Here is a 20,072-nt window from a genome sequence, read left to right as displayed (position 1 = left end):
ACGCATGTGATGTGCAGTGAAGTCTGTGCCATGACATGAATGGTGAAGGGTTGGTCCCCCTGCTGCCACAGGGACACGTGGCTGAATTTGATGAAGTTTTAGGCAGGAACAAGCTGACCATGAAGCAGTCCCCTCTTGCAGCAAGGGACCTGGTAATGCTGGCAGGGTATTGCTGCAGAGCAGGAGTTCATCCCCTTCCAGGTTTCTTAACAAAAGTGTTTATTGATTTGAAGTCCTGTATTTACACACTGGTATCACAGTGCTGCAGCCCGGGGGGGGGGGTGGGGGGTGGGGCGTGGGGGGTGGGGAGCAGCAGCAGGTTTTTAGTCAATATGCTTTTTGCTCGAGGTAGTTATCTCTTTGGTTGTGATTTTCTGAAGCTATCCTTTAAAATCAGCTAAAACGTAACATAAGGGAAGTTTATCATCTCTGTGAGGCATTAGTTTAGGGTCAAGCAGTTCCTTATTATTCTGATAATGAAGCCTCCTAAATTAGCACTCCCGTGTGTAACAGGACATTGGCAAAACAAATCTAATGTACAGACACACAACAAAACAACTAATGATGCCAGGAAATGCAATTGCTAATTTGTACCGACCCTGCCCTCCCCTTTCCCACCCAGCAGCTCCACAGCTCAGTAACGCCTGCTGCTCCTTGTCTTGCTAGCGCCACCTGCTGAATGAAGCTGCATGTGAGAAGAGCCCAACACTGAGACACCCGCTGCTGTCAGCGTTAAGCTCTGGGAGCGGCCATCAGACGGGAACGTGAGAAAAAAATCTCAAACCCACAATGAACTAAACATTCTTTCACTTTCTTTATGTTCTCTGGTCCCCAAAAAGCTGGGGCTAATGGAAGAAAAAGTCAGTTCCCAGGATTTCTTCATCATTAAAATGAAGTAGGCATTGCTGTCCACAGAAGCACTAACTGCATAGCCGTTCAAAAATTCATCTTTTGTAACCTAAGAATAAGAAAACCAGTGTTTACGATGTGTGATGGCTCTGTGTCCCAAAGCAATATGTTTCTGTAACACAGCCTCGCATTTTGCAAATAATTCTTTTTCATCTTCCAGAGAGGTCTGATTCTTTGGTCAGACTGCCCTAATCTGACATTAGGAAGCATCCCTGCAGGAAGCTCTCATAGAGCATTAGGTCCAATAACACTGAAGTTAACGGACTAAACTTCTTGCATCAGGAGACGGAGCTGTTTTTATGTCCTGGAAAAATGAATGTCTGAAAAGTTATTGGTAAATATTAACTGCATTACTTAGATGTCACGATGACATCAGGTTAGTCCAGCATTAGCACCATCACCAAATAAGTGCAAGAAGCTCCAGAAGTCAGTCAAGCAAAAAAAAGAAAAAAAGCCAAAAAAAAACCCCAAAACAAACAGGCAGAAATTTATTGATGAAAGTGTCTAAAGGAATAAATCTATGTCACAAAGCCAGAGCTTCTTAGAAGTAATGTGCTATTGTTTCCCAGAAAATGTGAGCTAAAAAAAACCAACAACAAGAAAAAAAAAAACCAACAAAAAATCCTAAACAAAACAGAAAATTGTGAATGATAAAGTATCAGTTGAAAGTAAAAAATAAATACATCGCAGCTTTTGGCAAAAATATCATGTCTTCAATGAAAAAGAACAGATCTAGCTCAAGAAAATAAACACTGCTCACATTTTACCACAAGCTCTGTTTTTCCACTGAAAACCAGGCTTGATTTAACTTTCACAAAACACTGCATTCCTTTCTTTATCATTTTTCCTACTTGCCAAGACAGTCAACAAACTCTGGATCCCATCCCTATTCTCCAGCTGCAGCTCCTGTTGGGATCAACGCCAACATCGTAAGCATGGAGGAAGCCTCCGTCCACGTTTCCAGGGATGCCTTTGCTCTACCTGGGGTCCACTGCAAACCCGTGAGCTGAAGCTTTTGCATCCTGCAGTGCTCCCACCTCCTGCAGCCTCTGTTGTCGTCAGAGCTGAATAGGTGCTAGAAGAACCAAAACGCTTGCTTTGCCATCGCAGGCACTTCAAACTCTGCAGTATGGGGGGCTGTTTCAATTACTGAGGCTGCTTTCAGCTACCTGAGGACTTGGTATTAAGTTCAGCCCACTCGGAATCATGCTTTCTGCTCACTCACCCCTTCCTCCTGAGCTGGCTGTGAGAAAGGATTTCTGGAGAAACAGGAGGGGGTTTAATCATAATGAAAGTCATAGTGGGCAGCTGCCAATGGCAGCAGGATGCTCTTAGCGTTAGCTGGTTTACCAGGGAAAACTGAGTCTGCTGCTGCTGCTCCCAATGTGGAAAACAGGAGCTGGGAGGCAAAAATAGCCAAAATCTCAGCTGGTGACAGTGGATCCATGAGCCCAGCTCTGGAATGGCAAAGCTCTACTCTGCCTATGCAGCTGCAGAGGCTTGAGGCAGTACTGTGTAAAAGCTGTTGCATAAAGGTAAGTTGGCTTTTATACAGCACTGTGTGCAGGTGGTTTTATCTGCAAAAACCTCAGCTACTTCCATCTGCTTCTACCAATACAGATTATTTGCCAGGAGACCAATGAATCAGGTCACTGAATATGCCTGGTGGTCTAATTTCAAGTATATATACAGTGAGGGGCTTGCATTAAAACTCTCTTGCCTGAACCAGAAATTTCTGTTGCAGGACAAAGCATGAGCCAAACAACAATTCTGGACCATATCAAGACAAAAAATCTTCCTTCCAGGACAAAAACATGAAGCCACAAAAAGCACACGGGGTAAACCCAAAATGGAGTAAAAGATGCTGTGGGAGTGTTGCCTTTCCCTGGGGAATACACCAGAGGGAAAGGCTGTCCTCCATCTCCCTGTCACATGCCTTCTGCTTGTTCCAGCATGGAGGGAGTCACAGAGATGCTCTGATGGCTCAGGTGGAGGTAGGGAGTGGCAGCAGAGTTTGATGGGAGGTATAAGACAGCCTTTTCCCTCTATGAGGGACCACAGGGCTCCACCAGCAGTTTTAGAGCAAGCTCCAGTGCTGCCTAGTGGGGCGGGCAGCTCTCAGCCCCAACAAGGGGCTGTGCCATTGGGCAGGATGGGGTTCAAGGTGCAAAGTCTTTACCTCTGTTACTGGCCCACAGCCTTGCAGACTCAGATGCTCCTATGGTTTGTGCCATCCTGTTTAACATCTGTTGCACAGAAATAGTGCTTTGAAAATGAAGCGCCAGCCAAGATCTGAAAATCTCGATGCTAGCACCAGATACAATCGCGTTCATTGCCACCTACCTCCCCGTATCTGCCATGTGTGCTCTGCAACCACAGACTGGCAGGACAGCCTGCATCAACATTTATCTCCAGCATCTGCTGGGTCTGTAACCAGCACACAGCAGCCTGCAGCTGAACATGAGCACTTGAGCTTCATTTTTTTGCTCTCCCAGATCGCAGTGCAGCATCCCTAGCACAGACAAGGATGGTGAAGTGCTAAAGGGCAGTCTCGGGCATCTGCTGTTAGCCCTGGTATTCCTCCCTGTCTGATTCAAATCCCTTTAATTTGCCATTAATCTCTGAAAGCGCTTCCACTGCGTCGCATGTGAGTGTGTCGTTATGGCTGCACATCTCCTAGTAGAGCTTTTCTGGCTAGCAGCCAGTGCAATGCGTGTGTCTGTTACATGAATTTGCACATGTATTAATCAAATGACATTTCTTACAGTGCAGATTCCAGTTTGTGTTCTATGGCATCTGATTACAAGCAATCACATATTATTCTTTCCCACATCGTTTATTTTTCCTGAAAGCTCTCTACCTTTTCTGCAGTTACCAGTTTTCACTCAGATTGTTTCCACTGCAATGACAGGGAACTGCCACTGACTTCAAATGAATCTGAAAACAGCCTTTGGAAACCTGCTCTGCGCAAATTCTGAAACCACTAAGGTGCGAAAAACGTCCTCCTGATGCTGAGCCACGTATCCAGCATGCAATGAGGTCCACATGCAGGCAGACCCAAGGAACCAGGAGCCTCTCTGAGGGCACTGGAGTACACCATCTGCGGCTCTCGTGCAGGGCGGGCATTGAGCCCTCCCACCTGTATGAGGGGGTTTGAGCTCCCCCTGCTTGCATCCTGCAGGTTCCCACACAAAACCCTCTTAGCCAAGCTCAGTGCAGATGTCTCATCCTCGAGCACGGAGCTCCCCTCAGTCATAGGCTCCCAGAGGCTGGTGACAAACTTCCACTGGTTTTAAGAAGCCACAGTTGCTGCCAGTACCGCTCCTCCCTTCTGAAAAGGTAAATTACATTGGGGATTAAGTAAAACCAGAAAGTATTAGCACTGAGAAGAAAAACTGGTTGCAGTTACACAGGTTGAACCTTCCACTGTGCTTGATTATCAGCACAACAGATCACTGTGGGGTCTGAAGACACGAGGCAGCATGTTAGAGGGGCATAGTGTTTTCATTTTGTGATTCCCATAGTCTATTCATATTATTTTGTTTTTATTTGAAACACAGAAGACAAATAACATGACACCCTGCTGTGGAGGCAATTAATACATGAAAATGAGTGGATTCTACTCAGGCTGCCGCAACATATACAACCTCTATTTAATAGAGGCTGGTTTTTTTCGTAGAAAGTATGTTGGCAATTCAGCATCAGTAGCATCGCAGTAAGTAAAGGCTCTTCTTATGATTGATAACAGGCATGAAGAGACTCCAACAGCTTCCAGTGTCAGCCAGTAAGCAAGGTTATGAAGGCTTGCAAATCAAAGAAAATAATTGAGTTTGCACAGCCATTACTGGGGAATTTCAAGCAGCGATTGCTCATACTGAGATCATGGGTAGACAATAAAAGCAGAGTTTGCACAGGAACAAAGCAGCACTCACTCAGGACTTCATTGTTTGAACTGTTAGCAACCCAAGCTAAGTAAGAACTGAGACTTCACAAGTCCAGCTCTTTTGAAAATCCAGCCTGTAAGCCTATATTCCTTTCAGCTGGTTGCCAGCTTGAAATGGAGCAAATGCTGCAGTACACAAGCCATTTACTCCTAGGTACAGCAACAGCATTTCAGTCTGGGAGAGCAGCATGATGCAAGAGAAGCATAAAGAAGATGACAAAGAGAAAGGAATGAGAGCAAGAATAATTATCTAATTATTATTAATTATTAATTATTAATAATTATTAAGTACCCCCTCACCCCTCTCTCCCCCCTTCCTTTTTCCTTTCTGTTTTGTTTTGTTGTTATTTTTGTTTGTTTCTGTTTATTTTTGTTTTGTTTTGTTTTGTTTTTCCTTTGTGCACCATTTCTCTGCTCTCAGTGTAATGAAAGGACAGCAGATCTCAGAGCTGAGACAACCCCATTTGCATGACCAGAGGGAGCAGGTTTCCATCCTTTTTTCAGCATCATAAACAGAAGATGACAAGACAAGAAAGTTACAGATACTTTTTTTCCCAGAAAGTTCCCTGATGTCGTGGCTTGGTCATAAACCAGTATAAATACAAAAAGTAGTGAGCAGCTTTTGGTGTTGGTGCGTACAGACAACAGCTCTCAGACCAGCAAATGTTCCAGGAACAGTGAGAATTAAATACTGTAACACATGAATGCCCTTTAAAGAGAAGTCTTAGTGAGATGATCTCACAGCAGAAAAATAAAGAAATCAAAGCGGGGAGAAAAGCTATAAGCAAGCCTACAGAGGTTTGAAACAGGCATACACAGGAAAGATGCCTGTATGCAGAGCTGTAAACCAGGCAAAAGACAGGCTGAGAAATTTGGAGCTGTTCAGCCTAGGGAAGAGAAGCTGCATGGAGACCTCATAGCAGCTTTCCAGTATGTGAAGGGGGACTACAGGAATACTGGAGAGGACTCTCCATCAGGGACTGTAATGCTAGGACAAGGGGTAGCAGGTTCAAACTTAACCAGGGAAAGTTCAGGTTGGATATAAGGAGGAAGTTCTTGACTGTGAGGGTGGTGAAGCACTGGAACAGGTTGCCCAAAGAAGTTTTGAACGCTCCATCCTTGGCAGTGTTCAAGGCTGGGTTGGAAAGAGCCTTGGGTGACATGGTGTAGTGTGAGACATCCCTGCCCATGGCAGGGGTTGGAATTTGATGCTCTGAAGGACCTTTCCAACCCTAACTATTCTATGATTCTATGTTCCCAGCAGTGAGCTGAGCAGTTGCTCCAACGCACAAGTGAGAGAGACCCAAGAAGACAAGAGATGCTGCAGTGCTACGAGTTAGAGGGTTGGGACCCTCCTGGGACAGGCTTCCTCACATTTGTAACAGTCTGCCCCAGACCACCACCCTTCCAGAATATTTTGATTTCTATCTCTTATATCCTCTGTCAAACAGAGCTGTATCTAACACTGGAGGAGAGTATATTCAGGAGCCACAAGGACCTACTGCAGATGTCTGAGAAGAAAGGGGCAGATAGTCTCAGAAAACAAAAGCCATGTCAGAAATGCAGGGAAAAAGGGGACAGATCTGCAGAGTGGCTGGATGACAGATCTGCTCCCTGATTATGCTTCAATCCCCTGAGGCTGAGCCTATCAAAGCATCTGGGAATTATTTCTGCAGATTGTCTGTAATTGGCACAGTTACTGGAAGCTGCTATTGTGGAAAATGAGCCTGTGGTTGTGCATAAATTTAATCATAGGAACCTACAAAAGGTGGAAGTAAAGTCTTGCTCCTTTAATCAAATGATCATAGTTTCCAAGCGTTCTTCATCATGACGATAAAGTAGACATCTGTGTCTATAGAAGCGCTCACTCCTGCATAGTAGTTCATGAATTCTTCTGTTGTGACCTGAGGCAGAAGGATTTAAAACAGGAAAATGAGCCTTTATTTTTTTTAAAGTTGTAAGCCAAAACCACACATTGAGAAGAACACTAAATGGAACTTAACATCTGCTGTTTCATGTTAATAGTGAAAAGGAATCCAAGGGAAAAAATGAAGCCACTGAAAATTTGCTAAAATTCATCTGTTTGCTAGAAATAAGAGCTCTTGTACTCCAAGAGCCCTTGGATGGAAATGGAAATGAAATGTGTGGAGTTGAACTAACACTAACACGAACTGAAGTTAAAATCGGTGCTACTCAAGAAGACAAATGTTCTAATGCATATTTTTGTTTCAAGGATGTTATACTTTGGTTCTTTGCATTATTATTAATAAAAGTGAATGGGATTTTGGTGCAACCCAGACACAGCTAGGAGCTTTATAACCATTTGTTAGAGAGAAAATGCTGTTGCTCTAAACAGGTCTTACTCAAAGAAGCAAAAATTCTTTCAAAATCCCACATATTTTGAACATCTTTCATCATCATTTTGAGGTTGAATCAGTTTTAAAATGACCATTAAAAAAATATAATAAGAATCAGATTAGCAGAAATAAACAGAGCATGTCTTTTGTGATGGCCTAACTCTTGAACCATCATTCTTTGAATAAGCATCACATAGAAAAATATTTGCTCCAACTGCCCTGTGCATTTGAGAGCAAAGTGAAATGCCACAGTGGGGAGAAATGAACACTGTAGACTGTCTTACCATCAGGAACTGATTACAAGTTTCACTGACCCTGCCTATTTCAGAGGCGCAAATCAAGATCACAGTGAAGAGGAATTTTATAGCAGAGGCTTAGCCTTGAGGCATTTCGGCTAAAAACAGTTTAGGCTTTCAGCTCATACCAGCGTCATTAGTGACGTATGATTCAGAGACAGAAAAGTCACAGTCAATTCTCAGAAGAAACTGCAAGTTTATAGGCAAACGTCAGGATTGCTGAACAAAAAGTGAGTGCTTAGAGTAATTTTGCTATAAGCTCAAACACTGAAGAGTGTATGAGGCACAAGGCACTTAACTTGTGAAGGATCGTTTTGGGGACCCATTTAATGTGTTCATTTATAGCACAAAAAGCAGGAAGATTGTGCTTGAGGTTTGCTAGATGTCAATGCTGCTGCAGAGAAGGAAGGGAACAACTCACACAGCTGATACCTCTGAGGATGAGACAACAGAAAAAGGGATGAAATTCAGCTCTACCAAGTGCAAAGTCATGCCCAAGAGAAGTAAAAATCATCACCTCCCTACAAATAGAATGTTGGAAATTGAAGCAAGTGGAGGATTTAACTGTTGTAGCCAGCTTTTAGACTGGTAGGAGTCACTAAGTGTAGTGCAGCCATGAAAACCCAGGTGCAACCTCAGAAGTGCAAAGTGATAAATACATTACACAACGTGCTGGTTAAACTTTACCTGATTTGTTATTATGAACCTTGTTGGACCTAGAATATCACCATGTGAACAGCAATGATCCACAATTTCTCTGAGCTGGTTAGACATACATAAGTTCAGACCAAAGGAGTTTGGAAACACACAGCAAGGGGAAATAAAGCATGCTTGGCTCAGTGACAGTTACAAAGCAGATGCATAAGAAGGCCATCAGAGAAGGTGCCCAGGTTTTACATGTGCCCTGGAGAGGTGAAGTGGAGGGCAGGAAGAGCTATGAGCCCAGCACATGATTGCTGGCAGCATCCCCAACCCCACCCTCCCTCCAATTCTCTGTGGATAAATCTGTTTTATTATGGACTGATTTCCAAATAAACTGTCTCAGTAATTACACACTGGAGAAGTGTTAACTGTAAAATATTTCACATATTAGAGAACCTGCTTTTGAACTGGATTCTGGTATTTATTCTGCTAAGAATTGAAAAATCCTCTAATGTATGTGGATCTTAAAATCAGAAGTCATGTGGGTTAGTCTGAAGATAAAGTAACCTATGAAAGTAGAGCACTAAGGCTACAAGCCTGTAAATGAAATCTCATGTCTATTCATGTACCTCCTGCATAGTCCCTTTGCCTCTGAATGCTTAATCATTAGTCCTACACAGAGGTTAGGCATCCATTTTACAGTCCTCCATGAATGTGACACAAATGCCTGTTTGGTACTGCAATCATTCTCACATTCAATGATTTACGTCAAATGCTGAGTCAGATGGTGATTTCATGGCTCGACATTTGGTATTTTCACTTACCTTCCCATCTTTGTCATAGGGGGAATCAAAATTATCCAGAAAGGCCCTAAAAACCTGATCTTCTGTCCAGTCTCCATTCTGGTATTTGGGATGATGCTTTGCATTATACACCTCCCGTAAGTCTTCAATTGTTACAACACCATCTCCAGTCTTATCTAACTTCCTAAATGCCTGCATGATGATCTCTTTTCTTGCATTTGACATGGGAGGCTGCGAAGAAATATTAACAGAATCATTTAATTTCTTCCAACTACTTTCCCAGTTCCAAATTCAAGTAACTGCTATTTTTAATAGTAAACCTATCTCAGGGCGCTTGGACAACAAACTGCAGATAGTTTACACTGTCCATGAGCTAGGAAAGGCCATATATATCACCAGAAAAGCAGTGTGATCGAGTCTATCAGTGATAGGAAATGGACAATAAGAGAGAAAATGCTAACTAGAACACTTTTCTACCCATTTTAAATATTTCTAACAAGAAATTACTTATTACTCTAAGCACAGATTATTTTCATTCTAAATTGTTTAGACTTTAGCAGAGCAAAGAGGCTCCAACCAAAATCATTCACTCTGTGGTTGATTAGGGAAAACCACTACTAGGTTAGTTAATTTTATAAAGAAATGCATCATAAAATGGCAGAAAAAGAAGTGAGACTAATGGGCTGAACCACATAGGTACCTGGACTGTAATACAGGAATTCAGGTATCTAAATCATGGCAGCAATCAATTAAAATATTAACCGTTTATTTGCAACTCTTCCATTTTACTGTGCTCTGCTCTGTCCTGTTCTGTTTTCCTCTGCTCTTTTCTATTCTGTTCTGTTCTGCTCTGTTCTGATCTATTCTACTCTTCTATTTATGGGGAGCCTTACGCATTTCCAATAAATTGCAGAGATGTTGGTTTTTGAAGTCTGACATCCACACAGGTGTTCTTTAAGGTGATTTTCTCCTTTAGCATTTTTAGATGGAAACAGAATATTTTAACTTCTCAAGAGTTACTGACTTTTTAAATAGAGCTGTAGACTTTGATAGTTACTAAGGTGAACAAATTGCTGTGCTTTGTGTTTGGCTAATGACAAATCAACGTTTTTCTCCATTTAATGCAGTAGAAACATAAATTCCCAGACTTACTCTCAGTGTAACAAGAAATTCATCAAAATCAATTGTTCCGCTGCCATCTTTATCAAATATCCGGAAAATCTCTTGTGCTTCTTCCTTGTCTATCATCACAGCATAATCATTTAATCCTTTCACAAACTCTTTGAAATCAAGGGTCCTGCTGTTGTCATCATCCATAATTCTAAACACTCTGTGGAAAATGTGCAAATTGAGGAGAATGCTTAGGAAAACTTGGAGAATGCTGTAGCAGTCTAGCACAGTGGCAGTGCACAGAGAAACCTTTCTGAGATAACATTTTCCCCAGAGTCTGCTGATGAAAAGAGAAACCAACCAACAAATAAAAACCCAAAACAAAACAACAAAAAACATAACTACCAAAAAAAAACCAAACCCCAAAACAAAATAAAACAAAACCCCACCAGAAAAACAAAAACCCACCAGAGAAACAAAGCCCCACCAGAGAAAAAAAAGTAGGGGAAAGGGAGCCAAAAACACAGCACAATGACAGCAGAGATGACCTGCTTAGACTGAGTGCCTGAATATTACACAGCTGAAGTTAGAGTGAGGTGAAGGCTGCCTTAACTGAAGGAGTCTTCCTATTATAGGAATACGCATGTATTTCTATTATATATATATATATATAAAAATTATGCATGCTAACTTTTATATATATGCTAACGTATATATATACACTAACTTTTATATATATACACTAACTTTTATATTTATATATATATACGTTAGGCATGTAGATGAAGTTTCAGCTTGTCACCGAAGTTTTGCCTGTGGTTTATTGAGCCCAGGAGCGATTTCAAGGAGGTGCAGCTCCCCTTTTCTAGGGGTGGGGTGACCCATACATTCAGGGTGACTGCAGAAGGAATCTAGATGCCTCCCATAAGAGAGACAGCTGATAGACCATTGAAACAAGGGAATACATGCCAACAGAAAGAAAGCACAAAATCCCCAGTATTGAGATAAAATCATAGAATCATAGAATAGTTAGGGTTGGAAAGGACCTTAAGATCATCAAGTTCCAACCCCCTGCCATGGGAAGGAGCACCACACCTAAACCATGTCACGCAAGGCTCTGTCCAACACTGCCAGGGATGTAGCTCCTTGAATTGGACCCTTGAACACTGCCAGGGATAAAGCATTCAAAACTTCCCTGGGCAACCCATTCCAGTGCCTCACCACCCTTACAGGAAAGAATTTCCTCCTTATATCCAATCTAAACTTCCCCTGTTTAAGTTTTAACCCATTACCCCTTGATCTGTCACTACAGTCCTTAATGAAGAGTCCCTCCCCAGCATCCCTATAGGCCCCCTTCAGATACTGGAAGGCTGCTATGAGGTCTCCACACAGCCTTCTCTTCTCCAGGCTGAACAGCCCCAACTTTCTCAGCCTATCTTCATATGGGAGGTGCTCCAGTCCCCTGATCATCCTCGTGGCCCTTCTCTGGACTTGTTCCAACAGTTCCATGTCCTTTTTATGCTGAGGACACCAGAACTGCACACAATACTCCAAGTGAGTTCTCACGAGAGCAGAGTAGAGGGGCAGGATCACCTCCTTCAACCTGCTGGTTACGCTCCTTTTGATGCAGATAATTATAGAAAAATTCCAAAAAAAAGAGGGAGGTGTTTCATGTTCCCTCTCTCTCCCTGGAGGAAGTTGTTCTGGGTCTCAAAGAAGCACCTTCCTCTGAGGGATTCATGATCCTCTCTCAGTCCTTCAATAGGTAAGCCAGTCAGCCCTGTCTCCCAAAACACAGGAGCCCCAAGCTCAGGATCTGTGAGTTGTGCCATTTGCAAAGGAGTGAGGAAACGCAAGTTTCGGTCACTGCTTAGCCTGCGAGCCTCTTACTGCTAAAACTATTATGCTAAGTAATGGATTTGAGTTCTTAGACTCACCTGCCAAGTCCTTTGATGCCTGCAGATCCCCTTGCTAAACACTGCAGTCGAAGTCTTTCTACAGGGTCAGTGGTTTTGGACAGATTCCTTTTGGCCTGGATTGCCATCTCTCGGTCATGCCTCGCAGTGCCTGGCATCTGGAAGACAAAAGTATACAGCTTGCTTTCACATGCACAAGGCAGAGTGCTGAAACCTGCCTTAGTATATGGAGTATCCCAAATCCCTCACTTGCAAGGTGCTGGCAACTCTTTCATGAGGACTCATTTTGACCCTTTGGTGTCTTTCCCTTATACCCTTCAATCAGAAGAGGCAATTGCCAATCTCGGCCACCAGATCTGAAAGGAGAGTTCATCCAACTACCCTGTGATTAACCCAGATGGAAACACGAAAGCGTGAGTGAGAATTTGCTGCCTACAGTGTACAAGCACACTGAAAACTAGTGTACGCACCCGGGAGGGCAGTGCTGCCTATACACCACAGCAGCCCCGCCAAGCCTCCTCAGCCTAGCCAGATTTGCAGTTGGCAAACAGATGAAAAATTTTTTGCTGTGAAGAGCAAAAATTGTCCTGAGTGAAGACCTTTTAATTTGTTTGATTTTGTTCCATTGTAGCTCTAGCTCTCTTTCTCTCATTACACATCTGAGCTAAAGCAATCGCCCCAAGATCTGACCTCACCTACAGATGACACCCTGTACTATTTTACCACAACTGTAGGACACATTAATACCCTAAACTTGCACAGCATTTAACACCCCAGGATTTCAGGACTCCGCAGCAGTCACATAAACCTTTCAGCTTCCCTCAGAGGAACAGTGGAATAAAAAGTGGGAAAACAGCCCATGGACTTGGAGTAAGCACCACCAAGAGCAGCAGGCCCAGTGTGGGGAGTGAAGGCAATAAGCTCTACATGAAAAACAGTTTGGGAATGAGCTCTGAGGCCTTGGTGCTTGGCAAGCCCTGGGGAGAGGAGCTGGGGACTTGAAGGACACGGAAGGTAGATAAACAAGTCTTGGGGGGGGTGCAGCTGTGGCAGGAGTCTCAGCTGATGATGTGGCAGTTGTGAGAGTGAAGCATTGTGATTGGACTATTTACCTGGGGAGTTTTACAGGGGCCAATGAGATTGAACGTTGCTCGTACGTGCAGGTTGGGAAGGTTCCGAACAGGGGGATAAAAGGGGCTTGGTTGTAATAAAGTTGGATTTGAGTCTCAGTTTGGATTTGAGTCTCCTCATCAACTTGAGTCCATGTCGTGAAGCACCACAGCCCAGGCTGGCAGAGAGTCACTCCTTCTCCCATAGGAATTATTTGTACTTTCCGCTAAGAGCACCAGGGGCTGCCCATACTCCTAATGAAATCTTAGAGGCACACTGAAGCTCGGCTGCTGGCCACATGCTCGGGGCCAGGACTGCTGTTCCCTAGCTTGGCTGTGGATCATGAGGCCTCCAAAATGTTTTTCAGCCCTTAGAGCATCACAGGACAAGGGCACAAAAGAGTCAAAGAAAGGCTGGTCAGAGTTACAGAAGAGCTCTTGACTTGGAGAGCACTTGGTGCTCTGCTGAGGATATTCTGGGATGGGGAGATGAGGAAAATGGGATGCCCTGTGATGTGGGTAGTGAAGATGATAAGATTTGCATGAAAAATAGTTTGGGAATGAGCTCTGAGGCCTTGGTGATGACAAGAGCTGGGGCGATGAGTTGGGGCATTGAAGAACAGGGAAGGTCCAAAAACAAGCCTCGGAGGGATGGGCCAGGATGTAGTTGTGGCGGGAGGCTCAGATGGAGGCCAGAGGATGCGGGGGATGTGAGTGGGTCTGCAGCATTGTGATTGAAATATTTACCTGGAGAGTTTTACAGGGACCAATGAGATTCAACGTTGTATGTATGTGCAGGTCGGGAAAGTGCAGAACAGGGGGATAAAAAGGGTTTGGTTGTAATAAAGTTGGATTTGAGTCTCCTCATCAACTTGAGTCCGTGCCGTGAAACACTACACTGTGAGGCATAGTCAGTACATGTTGTACTTCCAATCTTGTTGTCATTGCATGTGTAGAAGTATAAATTGAAACAGTTAGAGAAAACTTCTGAGAAACACGGAATGAGGCTGTTTCATCCTAACTAATCCACTGCTGCCTACAGAGCACTGGCTATTGCAGCTAGTAATGTCACATGGGCTGACTTCTGCAACCTGTTCAGACAACACCAGCTGGGCTTTTAAAAACAGAAAAATAAAATGTTTTTGCTGCCCCAGAATGGTTTCAGTAGAAGCTCATTGCAGAAATCCAGCATGGTAAAAAAAGAGACTATTTCAGTTTTGCTCCAGCCAGAATGAGCAAAGTTCTTCTGGGAACTCATTAACGAGTGACCATAAAGACCTTAGAGCTGTGTGAGATCAGCAGTCAAAAATGCTTTCTGCAAACAGTGATGTGTCCTTAAAGGGATATGTTTAGCTGGCAAGAATATAGAATCCAGTAAGGTTACATAAATGCAGTGCAAACTATATTTACATTATGTAATTATGTACTGTAACTTTCAGATGTATATATAACGTATACCCATCTATAGACAAAGTGCATAATGTATGCATATCATTGTGTAGTATGCCCTTATACTATGTTATATGTTGGTATAGATCTACAAATACTGAGACAAATGATGACATAATTCGTCTCCACTCTATGCTGCAGAAATCTACTCAAACACACACCATGAAAAGATCATAGTAACTCTTTGCCTCAAGTTCAGTGGAGTCATTTCCACTATACTGCAATGTTCTTCAAAAAGTCATTGCAGCCAGATTCATGAATTGAGGCTAGAGAAGGATCATTGATATGATACTTGCTGTCCAGGGAGACTTTATAGCAGCTTTCCAATACCCAAAGTGGGGTTACGAGAAAGCTGGAGAGGGACTTTTTACAAGGGCATGTAGTGATAAGGCATAATGCTTTTAAACAGAAACAGGGTAGATTTATATTAGATGTAAGGAAGAAATTCCTTACTATGAGGAAGAGGTTGTCCAGAGAAGCTGCGGCTTCCCCATCCCCAGAAGTGTTCAAGGCCAGGTTGGACAGGGCTCTGAACAGCCTGGTCTCGTGGAAGGTGTCCCTGCGGGGGCAGGGGTTTGGAACTGGATGATCTTTAAAGTCCCTTCCAGCCCAAACCATTCTGGGATTCCATGATTATGATCGCCTGTACCTCGGGAGCCACTGAAACTGGCCAGTGCCCAGTTGTCTTTGCTGTAAGCAACAAGTCTGTTTCTACAACTACAAGCATTTCTAGCTGAGAGCACACTACCTCTCGGCTAAGTTGTTCCAGTATTGAATGATTTTCTTTTCAAAATACGTTCTTTGTTTCTAGTCTGAGTTCTCCCCATCATTAGATGCTGCTATACTTTCCTTTACTGCATTACATAGCTGCCTGCTAAAGCCTGTCCAGAAACAGAGACTTGAAGGTCCTTTTTAAAACCTTTTTGCCTAGGTAATTAGACAGAGCTTAGGACTCTTGCTACAAAATGAGTTTCCAGATATTAGAAGATTTTGCTGTTGCTCCTGGCCTTTTCCATTTTTTTCTCAGTGTTCCTAATGAAGTGGGACAGAGCACTCTAATCATCTCACTAACACCATAGGGTATGATATTCCCATTTTTCCCCATGACTCATGGCTGAAACCACTAATAAATATTATATATAGTAAGTATTTATGCCACTCTGCAAATCTTAGTTCTCTATAATGTACAATAACAAAACCAAAACCACCATGTTGTTATATAAAACTCAGCAACTGGAGTCTGTTCAGAAAGTGACTGCACTTACATGTTACACTAAAGCCACTAAAATACGGCCTGGCTTCCTGTGTCACATAGTAGCATGCATCTGAGAATAATTTCTATAAATTGAATAAACACAGAAAACCACTTACAAACCTTACTGCAAGTGATTCTGGTCCATAGTAACATGGCTACCACTTCCTTATTTCTGTTGTCTGCTGGTTTAAACTAGAGGTAAACAGCCTTCTAGGCAGTTTAAAGGTATAATGCATAGTAAGAAAAAAGATTCTGAATCAGAGCCAGGAGGATTCACAGTAATTCACATGCTCTTTTTTTTCCTCTCCTCTCATTTTGCTTTCAGCCCTTTTTGGATAATGTGAAGTAATTACAGATACAGACAGGATTTGTTGAATACAATAGTTCTCTGTATACCTTACAAATGTGTTATGCATTACTAACCATAAATAAATCAAGAAAAGGTCATAACCATGATTTGACATGTTTTTAATTCATATATCTCTTTCAAGAGGAACGTGTGCCTTTGTAAAATAAAAAGGGGGCTGGTTAATTTAATTCTGAATGCTAGAGAGTTTTGTTTTTTATAGTAACCTGAGCTATAAGGAATTACAATACCCATGTTTTTAGCATTGTTTGTTTCTATGGGCAATGTTGTGTTGTGAAGGCTTCAGGAAAATGACCGCATTTCTTCTTAACAAGTAAAAAACCTGAAATTCTGAGTTGGGTTTTTCCAGAAGATCCTCAGACCGATCAGCAATCCCTTTACACACCTCTAAGCCTGAAGCTTAAACCTGGCACAAGTCAGATTTAATACAAACTCAGCACCATTTGTTTATGTGTTTGCCTTGAACTGAGCCCAAAGACCTCCAGTGAAAATCCTGAAAAACACCCCAGTGTGGCAGGCAGAAACCCACAGAGCCTCTGCTAGAAAGCCCCTGTCCTGGACAAACACACCACCCCAGAGCAGAATATCCCAGTATGTGGGAATAGATTAAGTGGCCTAGATCAATTGCATGCATTTGGTTTATTCCTAATAATTTCATAAAATTCTTAAAAGCATGAAAACCGTGTGAGTATTTGGCAACCATTTAAATACCTCCTCAAAAATATGGCTTTCCAGCCCCAGAGACCCCTCTGCTTCTCCACCATCCCCAGCATTACACAGCTCCCATCTTCTGGCAGGTGAAGCATAATTGCTTTTGCTATTTTGCATATATATTGATAGCATACATATATACACATTCTGCAAAATACATGTATAGAGAGATATGTGTATATAAAAAAAAAACTAATCTTTGCTGAACCTCAGGCTCAACTGACCAGAGAAATTCACTGTGAGCTAGCAAGCAAGAGAGAAAATCGTTTACCTGCAATGCTATCCTGCACCCTGGGGTTTCCACCCAGGACCTGGGAGGTGTTTGAAGGGCTGGGACTGCACCGTCCCCCACCAGCCTCCCCGCTCCCACACTCTCGCTGGGCTCAGGCTGCAAGTGGAAGGGATGCAGGGCCACAGGCTCACTGCAGAGCTTCCTTGTCCATCTCGTTTTACTTGTTTACACACCCGGCTGCCTTGCCCCCCTTTTTTGGGACGCCTGGAGTTTACCAGCCGGTCTCCAAGGTGACACTGGTGGCAGTGGCTTGCCCAACCTGCAATTAGGAGGTTCCCCTGGGTGATTGCCGCTGGGCTGCCAGAGTCCTTTCATTTAACCTTTTTTAAATCAATGTTTTCCTTCTCCTCTCTGCCCTCAAGGGTTTGGGGAGGAAGAGTGGGAGGCATCTCCTGATACTCCTCACTGAGACGCCCAAGAATGCCTGCAGGAGGATGCAGCATCACAGTGCCAGTGTTAAGCATGGCTATGCTATGATAAAAAATTTGCTGGGTCAATCCATTACTCAAAAAAAAAAAAAAAAGAGAAAATAAGTAAAAGCCTGTCAAATGTGTTTCACAAAAAACAAGTTGCCAGCAATTTTTTTCTTGCTGATTAATTGCCATTTGGAAATTGGCAGTGAATGCCAATTTGCCATTAATTGCCATTCTGCTGGCAGTGAAAATCTCTAGGGAGATGCTGAGATTGTGCTCATTTGCAGCAAGAAGAAAACTGAAAAGGTTAAACACCCATAAGATGAGGAAAAATTGCTCTCTGCCTAGACACAGCTATTAGCAACTCTGCAGAAGGTCACAAACATTGTCAGTGACATAGTGTAACACCCAGAGAAGGAATCAGAGTATTGGTAAGACCCCTTTGGGATGAAAAACAGTCTGTATTATGCTCCCAGTCCCTCTCCGGTGGAAGCAAGCTCAACACACAGTATCAGGGCTGAGGGTAATGGCAGCTTGTACACACTGGTGCCAGAGCATATGGGGAATAAGAGAGATCTCAGTTCTGGCCATGGACAAAAGAGCAAGAATGAGTAAGTGCACGTAAGAGCAGAAAGTTGGTTTAAGCAATTACTAGAGTAATAACACTGGCATCTATAAAGGCTGCTTATCTCTCATCGACAGGTACTTCCTGGTACTAAATCATAGCTTGTGCAAGACTTTGTATATGCTTTATATCTCTCATCTGGCACCTGACTCTACATTAATGCACAACCAGGAAATAATCTTTATTTAATCATTCACCGATTTAAAAATATTGACTTTGTGACAATGCAACATCTCCCCATCTGGTATCGTTGTTCTGTTAGCTGATCTCCAGAATACAGAAGAGACAAGGGGCTCTGAGTATGCCCGGGGCTGCTGGTGCAAGAGGAGCAGCCCCTGCTGCCTGTAGGCACACACTGCAAAGGCAAAACGGAGACTGAACACTGCAGAAATAATTCTCATTCAACAACAACTCGGTCCCTGAAATTCAGCATCTCCCCTGAGTAAAACAATTCTTCAGGTGCCAAGTTTGCATTGACTTTCAGAGGGGTGCGTGTAAATTGGAACGGCAAAGATGGGCTCTCAAAAGCAAAAGAATAAGTCAATCTAGTATCTAGATACCTGGCTGCCTTCTGTTGCCTCACCTGCCCTCTACCAATGAGCCTGGGCACACACACATGGATGTTCAGTCTATCTTCACACAGTCTGAAAACTGGACTGTGTCATGTCTGAGCTGGTTAATGAGTTACAAATCTGAACAATTATTAACAGGCTTTCAGGTGTCCTAGATTGCATCGGGCTGTGATTAGGTTTACTTGATTGTACCTGCTCTATTTCTGTGCCCAAAGCTGTAAGCAGGGCTCAGTGAATTCAGAATGTATAATAAAGAAGATTTCATCAGAACTCTGGAATTTTCCTCATCATTTTCTAACTAGGCCTGAATACCTACCTGTTTAATTTCTGGTTTTGTTCAGTGGACAGCCTGAAATGTCTGTTCAGTTTGTGGTTCAGCACTGAGCTGAATCTAATCGGAAAATGACTGATGACCACTAACACAATCTATACACTTATGACAGAGACTGAGATCTTGACAATATAGGTTTCCAAAAAATCAGATTTCTTGTTGGAGTTAGGCAGTAGGGAAAGTATTAAAAATGCCTTGTATGTATTATAAGAAGTGTCTCAAAGAAAAGAGATAAGCCACTGGGTATTTTGCCAAAGTTAGGTCACATGCACTAGCATTGTTTCTGTATGTGCTACCAGTGACCTTCGCTGCCAAGTTCTTCAGCAGAGAGAAGTGCGGGTATGAACACATCTGCTTGTACTTGGCAGGGGAATCAGCATGGTGTTTAGTTTTCAGAACAACCAAAACACTATACAAAGTAGACTAATTTTAGAGGATAAACCTTTGGGGTTTGTCCTGCCATTGAAATTAAAGTTTCACATACACCAAAAAATGAAACCCCCATGGTAAGTAAATTTTTAAACAGAAAAGTGTTCTGATTTTAAACCAAGCTACAATGCAATTAAATTGAACTCCCAGCCCAAATAAGATGCTTTTACATCCAAAATGCCGCCTCCTTATGTGGTTTTTTGTTATCTAGCTGAAATTAATTGTGCTCATGATTGTTCCCTGGAGCTGGCCTATGCAGGCCATGCCTTTGCCGCAGAACTTCTGCCAAAGAATCACATCTAACCTACATGCTGGGGACAGCCCTGAGCCCCACTCCTCATGGGTCTGACCCCACAGCAGTGACCCTCAGCTCATCCCTCCACATGAGGAGCCTTTCCAGCCCGGGGAGTGCACAGTGCCAGCTGCAATGGAGGGATTGCTCTGCCCAGCTGCACATCTTCAACATTCCTTACCTTTACCTTGTCTTAGCTTTTCTCCTCACTCTGAGAAAGCATAAACAGATTAATTTTTAATACTATGTCT

The 20,072-nt window shown here is 42.9% G+C and overlaps 1 protein-coding gene across 4 annotated transcripts; it reads right to left on the bottom strand.

The window, feature by feature from the left end:
- Positions 1-751: 751 nt before the first annotated feature.
- On the bottom strand, positions 752-17,383 carry CAPSL (calcyphosine like). 4 transcript variants are annotated; one of them, XM_061469490.1, is made up of 5 exons: positions 17,139-17,374; positions 11,998-12,134; positions 10,103-10,280; positions 8,972-9,181; positions 752-958 (listed from the first exon to the last, which is right to left on the bottom strand). In XM_061469490.1, exons 2-5 carry the CDS (start codon positions 12,132-12,134, stop codon positions 779-781), a joined length of 705 nt encoding a protein of 234 aa, XP_061325474.1. In that variant the 5' UTR covers positions 17,139-17,374; the 3' UTR covers positions 752-778. The 4 variants fall into 4 exon arrangements, with proteins under 4 accessions (XP_061325474.1, XP_061325477.1, XP_061325476.1 ...); XM_061469492.1 differs by having other exon boundaries at positions 818-1,213; positions 17,139-17,369; XM_061469491.1 differs by lacking the exon at positions 752-958 and adding an exon at positions 6,622-6,756 and having other exon boundaries at positions 17,139-17,369.
- Positions 17,384-20,072: the final 2,689 nt, after the last annotated feature.

The sequence above is a fragment of the Pezoporus flaviventris genome, unplaced genomic scaffold, assembly GCF_033815535.1.
Source record: "Pezoporus flaviventris isolate CSIRO_AGI_PZ_B2104156 unplaced genomic scaffold, CSIRO_AGI_Pfla_v1 ptg000057l, whole genome shotgun sequence".
Taxonomy (NCBI): domain Eukaryota; kingdom Metazoa; phylum Chordata; class Aves; order Psittaciformes; family Psittacidae; genus Pezoporus; species Pezoporus flaviventris.
The sequence above is the reverse complement of the archived record's forward strand: the minus strand, read 5'-3'. Positions and strand labels throughout refer to the sequence as shown.